A 7896-nucleotide genomic window follows, 5' to 3' on the forward strand; every position below is an offset into this window, starting at 1 on the left:
TATTCCCAATGTAGCTCCTTGTTTATACAAATACAAAATGAAATATTAAGGTGTATGGTGAACAAATAATTGAAATACTGAATATATTATTATTCTTTCAAAAGTAACCTTCAAAATTTATTTATATCTATCTTCCTATCAATTTGCCCCTCCCTCCAACATCAAACTAGTAATGTTGTTTACAATTTAACAAATAAGTAAGTAATGGCATCTCACTCTTAAACAAGCACAAAAAATATTTAGATCTGATTTTAATTAATAATAAATAATACTGACAACAAATATAAAATTATACATTAAAATATAACAGGAATAAAAGGTTCTTTATAAATAAATGAAATACTTACACATTTTAAAAAAATAAAAAACAATATATTTTTTTAATCCTATCATAGACAACACAACTCTATTGAAAAAGGTATTTCTGATTTAACACAAGGTGCATTCAGTCTGATATAAGTTTAGGGTGAGCTTATTTTAAATATACATATACACATTTACTAAATTTAACGATTAAACATTTATTATGGCTTGTTAGTTAATTATATTTATCTTTTTATCTTTAAGTTGGTATGAATCTTCTTTTATTGACAAATCTTTTGTTGCCACTTTTTCCGATTTAACATTTTTTGGAACTTTCTCAGGGTCTTCAATACCTGTCAAACCTTTATCATGTAGCTCTTTCCAGTAATCATAGTTTTTTCGTAAGTGGTATAACATTTCAGGCATTTCAATAAAAGCTAAAAAGAAGTACAGGATGAAATGTACATAACTTGAAGTTGCAAAATGATCCTTTAAATAAGTGATATAAATTAAAAAAACTACTTTGAAACTGATCAAAAAGATATAATATTAATAAAATCTCTGAATGTAGTAATGGATTAATATTTAAATTTTATGAGTTACAATTTTAATCTAATATTTGAACTTATGATACAATCATAGATAAAAAATAAATATTTTATATAATTTCAGAATTTTTTTACATTAAGGTATTCCGTCTTTCGTTTACATGTATTTTTTTTCTGTTGACAATATTACAAATACCTACAACTGTTAACTAGTCAGTATAATCCTACCAAGCAAATGATTAATTTGTAATGATCGATCTCAAAATGCATTAGCAAAATGTTTTATGAAGTTGGCAAACTTTCAAGAAGTTTTCAATTGTTTTGAATTTGAAAATTATCAAAAAACCAAAAAAAATCCATACCCCTGACCCACACCCTTCTAAAAAGTATAATTACAATTATAAACTTTTAAAAATAAACAAACAACAGAAATGGTTTTTTTAAAAATTAATTTAATACCAGTTGAAATTAGTGCTTCATTTTTAGACTATTTAATAAAGACAAAAAATGTTGAATATACCAAAATTCTTTGAAAATTTATCATTTAAATTAATTTCAAATAATAAAAAAAATAAAATATAATTTTTATGAATTAATTTGTCGTTACATTTGGAATGGAAACATTTACTATTAAATTTAAAAAGGCTACACTTGAAATGGAATAGTTTTTAAAATGGATTTAGTGAATGACTATGAATAGTGAATGATGAATAGTGAATGAAAATTTACTGAATGGAATAGTTTTTGTTTGAAGTGGGAAAGGTCACAATTAAAATTGAAAAAGGGATCTCAAACAATAGTTTGAAACATGAAAACTGGAAATTAGTTGTTCTGTTCTCTCTAAAAAAAGCATTATATATTTAAAAACAGAGAGACAAAATATGTTGAGTCCGGTATTTTTTTCAATGTTTTGAGCTCAAATTATTTTCACACATTCTTAGAATATAACTGTAATTTGAGCCATAAAACCTATTAATTAGTTGAGTCTTCAGATCAAAAATTGTTACATAAGTAAGACGGACAGAATAAACCTATTTCATGCAATCATTTTCAATATCTTGAGCTCAACTTTTTTTCAAAACAATCATGGCATCTGGTTGAATAATGTGAGTCATCAAACATGAAAATCGACTGAACCATTTCCTCAAATAATCTTCCAACACCTACAAACGTACAGATTATAGTAGATATTTAACACATTGGCTACTAACTACAAGATAACTCGTAGTTAGCGATCTTGCCTAGGACACCCACTATAAGTTATCCTCTATTAAGGAATACATAAATGGGATTTAAAACTTGAATGGAAGAGAGAATGGCAATCTAGTGGGGTAGGGTAAACAACCCAAAAGTAGAAGTAGAACAATTAATTAAATATATGTTAAATGAAACTATAGTATGGAAATAAATGGAGAGATAGGATGGGAGGGAATGTATTTTGTAGAAGTGAATTTCCGATTTTAAATGTAAGATTAAATAAGAATGACAATGGTATTAAATAATTCAATATAAACGCTATGCCACCTTTTAAAGTTAGGAAAGCCATTTAGACACAAAATAGCATTGTGAAATGTAAGTATCTATTAGAAACCTGAAAAGTTGTAGAAAATAACACATTAATCTTTAAAAACTAGCTGGTTATTTACTAAATATTCCATTGTAAAACACACATCTGAAATTTATGTAGTAGATAAGAAAAAAGACTAGGAATTGGTGGGTATGAATGTATTAGAAGGAAGCAACAGGGATCTTAAATAAATGGCTCAAACAAGAGGGTAAATATTAAATAAAACAATGTTGCAGTTTAGTTTAGCTGTTTGATAGATTAAAAATATTTTTAAAAACAATTTAACTTACAGTCCCATTCTTCAAACATATTGTTTACAATGTAATCCATAAAACCCATTTGAGAAACTGGAATAGAGCAGGTACTTCGATCAAACAACGGCATCACAACAGGAAGATTTTTGGCCTTTTCTTCATCTGTCTATAAAATATTAATAATCAATTAATAAATATTCCATTAGAATGATTTTAATAGATACAGAATCCTCCTGAATTGAAGTGGTTGAATTTTACTTAGAAAAATAAAATAAAATCCTGGCAAAGAATCCAACTTATAAATGTGACATCGAATCCAATAGAAAATATTGATGGTTTGCTTGAAAGTGGTGCAAAGTACATTTCCACTAACTTTACAAACAATACAATTAAAGGTTATCTCTTTTAGGAAAATTACAATTTATCAATAATTTTTTGGACTGAACAAATATAGGTTTAAATTCTTTACACTAACTTTACAAATAATTTTTTTCTAAAAGAGAAAACTATTAATTGTATTGTTTAAGAGAAAATGATACACACTTTTATGCCAATCAATTATCAACAGAGAAGCTATTGGTTATAGTCCAGTGAAAATGGCTTATAATTTGGGTGTACCAATAAGTAACTCTTAATTAATTTCTATTAATGTATTCTTATGTAAAAATGTCTAAAAAATATGCTGATATGGAAAAAAAAAGTGTATATTTCAATATTAGAATTCTGCTCATATTCTTATTATACAATTTTTGAAGTTGTTATTAGTAAACTTAAAAAGAATTTGTTTATGAAATAGGAAAATTTCATAGCCCATCAACTTTAAGGTGAGAAGAGCTATTGAATCAACATAAACTGGTAAAATTGCAAGTTACTAGAAGTAATTGTAAACTAATTTCTTTCAATGGATTTTAACGTAAAACAGTTTGCAAAGTAAAATGGTAAAAAGTTTATCTCTCTCTGAGGGTACATAGCCCTTACATAGCAGATTTTTCAAAATGGCTGCCATATTTTTTCAGGTTTATAGCCAATAACTCCTTAAGTATTACAATTAGCTGAAATATCGTTATAAAATACTAAATAGTGCATTTAACAAGCTTCAATATGAGCATTAATAGAGTTCTTAATGTACGATAATTCCCAAGATAGTTTTTTTCAAACCAATATTTAAAAAAAAAATATTTTGTCAAAAATCATGAATGCTAATGTTCTAAGGAATATAATTATTATAAATTACTTTACGGTCCATTTAACAAGCTTCAAATTAAGCCCTAATAGAACTCTTTGCATTGAATATTTTCTGAGATACAGGTTTTGTGACACCAATATTTTTTTCCTAAATGATGAGCAATCTACATTTTATGACTTTATTTTGGTAAATAGTAATTACTGCTACTCTTACGGAGATTTTCATTATAAAACTACTATATGGTGTATTGAGTATCATATACTCAGAAGTAAAAAAGTTTGCCCCTTAAAATTTTCCACTTTTGTCATTTTGTTTCTGTACAATTCTTTCAAAAATATGTTTTATTTTTTGGAAAAGGCAGTATTTTTTCAAAGGCTAATGCACATTTTCTGACAGAAAATAATTCATATTTTTACCTAGAATATTTTACAGTAACAGTAAACGTCTTTGAAAAGTAGGTATTGGACTATGTGGATGTATTGGACTATAAACTGGATGACCAGTGGTTGAATGCAGCCCGAGAGCCTGGTGATGAGGCTGCCACCCCCCTACGCTATAGATTCTGATAAAAACAATAATTCTAGGCTAAAAATTTCCTTTTACTGAATTCATACTCAAATACTCCTCTACTACTCAAACACCTCTCTTGGATGCTGTTCTGCTACCATGTATTTAGTCAACTACTAGATCAAGTTTCCTTGCTGCTTCTCCCAGCGAAAGAAGTGCCTCTTCAACCTATTTCTTTGAGCTTCCAACTGTATCAGTATCCTCAGCATATGCTAGGAGTTGTACAGATCTATTTATGATGGTTCCTATAGTCTTAATCAGGGATCTCTTATTGCCTTCTCTGAAGCTAGGTTGAATAACAGATAAGCAAATACATCATCTTGACAAACCCCTCTCCTAGATACAAATACTCAAGGTTGCACTTAACATAATCTGACCATCTACATTTCAGTGAACTACTTGTTATCCATCCCAACAACTGTATACACCAGTTTCATTCATCACAAGGAAGCACCTCAATTAGATCATATATTTCAATTTTATCCACTTAACACAGTTCGACATTGTGTCACTGTCTGAACTCAATTTCGTGCATATAGAATAAAACATTTTTGAAAAAGACTATTAAAAGGCATAAACACAAAATAATAAATAACTAAATTTTTATATCAGCCTACCTGTGCAAAATACTCCTCTGCTATTCGCTTGGCCCACTGTTTGCATAAGTGTAAAGGTCTTGTTGGATTAGATACATCTGCGCACTTTATTAGCATTCGTTTAATAAGCATTAGATCTTCTGGATTTATTCCATTTTCATTTTCAAGATCTTGCCTTTCAATTTGCTAAATATAATTTAATCAGTTAAATACATAGTATTGGTTTTGATATTAATAATTTATTTTCTATTGAAACATATTATACAAAAATGTTTAGGCTTACTTTACTAGAAGACTGTATTAACAGAATAAAATACAGATAAATAATATTAATTGTTTAGCATAATAATGAACAAATGTTTATGCAGTTAAGTATATATATTTGTCTTTGTATTATTTGTATGCTTATATATTTGTTTCTTATTAAATATAAATTGAAACAACCAAATTCTGTCAATCCGAGAATATATATGATTTGTTATGATCTAAAGTGTTGTAAGTTCTTCTGTTCTCATCAAAATTAATTTTTATTACAAAAAAAAATTTAATTAATTACCAAGGGCATTGGCTTTATGTTTTTAAATAGTTTAATAAAATAGTCTAATAGTTTTAATTGACTAGTTTTAACAGAAAAAGCTGTTATTCATTTACAAAAACTTTAGAGAACTTCCCCTAAAGATTTTAATGTCTCAAAATTCAAGGGTTGACTTACAACACTTTTGTGTTCAGTGTCTCTCATGTATCACTTTAAACATTCCACTTCAACTGCTCATATAGTGAGTTAATAAATCAATAAATGGAATGTATTTATATACACACACACAGCATGTTCAAGATTTGATTGACACCCTATTTTTTTTCAAGAGTTTTGAGTTTTCTTGAGCAACTCCAGCGTTTCTAATAGGAAGAGGTGTTTTTAATAAATGATTCTTATTGAAAATTTAATTTTAAAACAATTTTATATAGGCTATTTTTCCAATCCAATGCACTCTGAAGTCATAAATTGTTAAAAACTACAAAGAAACAGTGAGGAAAATAAAAAAGTGAGAACAAAATCATATTGAAATACAATATCCTGTAAGAATCAGTCTTTATAATTGAAGTAACTTTTGAAGACCGAGCAGACTAAATTCCAGTCAAGATGATGAAGCTCTACTAAATTATTGCCTCAATTGTGATGACAGATTCTTACTGGAAATAAAATGCCAAAAGAATTTTTTTCTTTATTTTCTGCAATGTTCGCAGGCAAATCGTCAAAAACTGTAAGAATTTATTAGCAGTTTCTGAAAATTTACACCTTAAGGATAAATTGGATCAGAAAAATTGCCTATATAAAACAATGTTTGAATTAGATTTTTTTAATGAGGATCTTTCATTGAAAATACCTCTTTCATAATTCATATAAAAATGAGTTCATAAAACATAATTCACTAGAACATTTCATTTAAGTTGCTACCAATCATAGTCATTTAAATTTACAGCTTAAATATTATGTTTCATTCTAGTTATACAGACAAGAAGTTTTTATTCTAAATTTATGAAAAGGTTTATTTTTCTTATATCATATAAACTATTTTGAATATCATGTCTACAAGGTTAAAATTCCCTTAGTGATGATATTCATGAAATGTTCTTTATTGTGACACACTTAATCCTAGTATAGAACCATTTAGCTGTAATGATTTCTTACACTATTATTATATTGTCTTATGTTAGTAAGCTCAGGGAGAAGCCAAAATAAGTAAATAAACAATATAATACGATTCATTTGTCTTTAAATTCACTAATTGTCTCACTTTCATTTCAGGAACTTCATTTTTCTCCTTATCAATTAGTAATATGATATCATATTTTCAATATCACCCAGACTTTACCTTTGTTTCAGCACCAGTTGTGTCTTCTGCAGGTTTATTAAATACTGTTACAAATTTTGTATAATGTTCGAAATGCTTGAACATATCTGTTGCCAAAATCATGTCAATAATGCAAGCCCTAGCTGATGTATATGTTTTACGATCTAAAGCTGGAAATTCAATAGGTTTAGCAAAATATCTAGAATATTCATAGCTTAAATAAATGGTGAAAATATAGATACCTTTAAATATATTAATTTTTTCATCTCGAAGTGTAAGTTTAAATGTTAGGGCAGCATGATGTTGCTCTAGGATGCTAACATCATTGTATAGAACTGCTAGTTCATCACCAGAATTTGTTAAAAAAGCACTGAAATTAAATTTTATTTTAGCCATATTACACTTCCTTATTAATATTCAGAGTAAATTCATAACTATAAAAAGATAACACCAATATTTTCAATCTAAAGGAGATAAAAACTGCAGAGATTTTTGAGAACAAAATATAACAAGTATTTAACTATTTAGCTACCAGAACTGATTTTTGAAAATGGGATTATAAGAAAGTTAATATTACTTAAATTAAAGAAATGAAAATTCAAATTCAAGTTTTTAATCATAGTCAAATGAAAGAAAGGTAATTTTTAATCTTGAACTTATTTTCCTCCAAGAATCCATAAAAAGCAGAGGAATTTATTGTTATTTAAAGAGATAAAACTGGACACTCTTTAAATTAGTCATGGAACTAAGAAAAGTAAAATTCAGTAGGTATGAAGAGGTTTTATGTTCAAACAAGATTATCTTTTATGTGCTAGTGAAGTAGCTATATGTACAAGCAAAATAAAAAAAAGACAAATTCAGTATTTATACAATAAGTACGTATAATAAATAAAACATGAACTAAAATCATGACAATTTTAAAATAAACTTGTATTCATAGAATTATACCTACCAGGTCATTCAAAAAGTCCTGTCGTTTTTTTTGGGGAAATTATAAATAAATAAATATTTTCAAATAATCA

The 7896-nt window shown here is 27.2% G+C and overlaps 1 protein-coding gene across 2 annotated transcripts in view; it reads right to left on the reverse strand.

Annotated features, from left to right (window-relative positions):
• The window catches only part of LOC106677433 (high affinity cAMP-specific and IBMX-insensitive 3',5'-cyclic phosphodiesterase 8), a gene marked incomplete in the record, with an annotated part of 452021 nt that continues 444125 nt past the window's right edge, over positions 1-7896 (reverse strand). For both annotated transcript variants that reach the window (XM_067046608.1, XM_067046609.1), the window contains 5 exon segments: positions 1-740; positions 2709-2838; positions 5043-5207; positions 6896-7044; positions 7117-7244. In XM_067046608.1, the coding sequence (XP_066902709.1) occupies positions 535-740; positions 2709-2838; positions 5043-5207; positions 6896-7044; positions 7117-7244 (778 nt within the window).

Source organism: Halyomorpha halys, unplaced genomic scaffold (assembly GCF_000696795.3).
Source record: "Halyomorpha halys isolate HHAL.00 unplaced genomic scaffold, Hhal_1.1 Scaffold99.1, whole genome shotgun sequence".
Classification (NCBI taxonomy): Eukaryota; Metazoa; Arthropoda; class Insecta; order Hemiptera; family Pentatomidae; genus Halyomorpha; species Halyomorpha halys.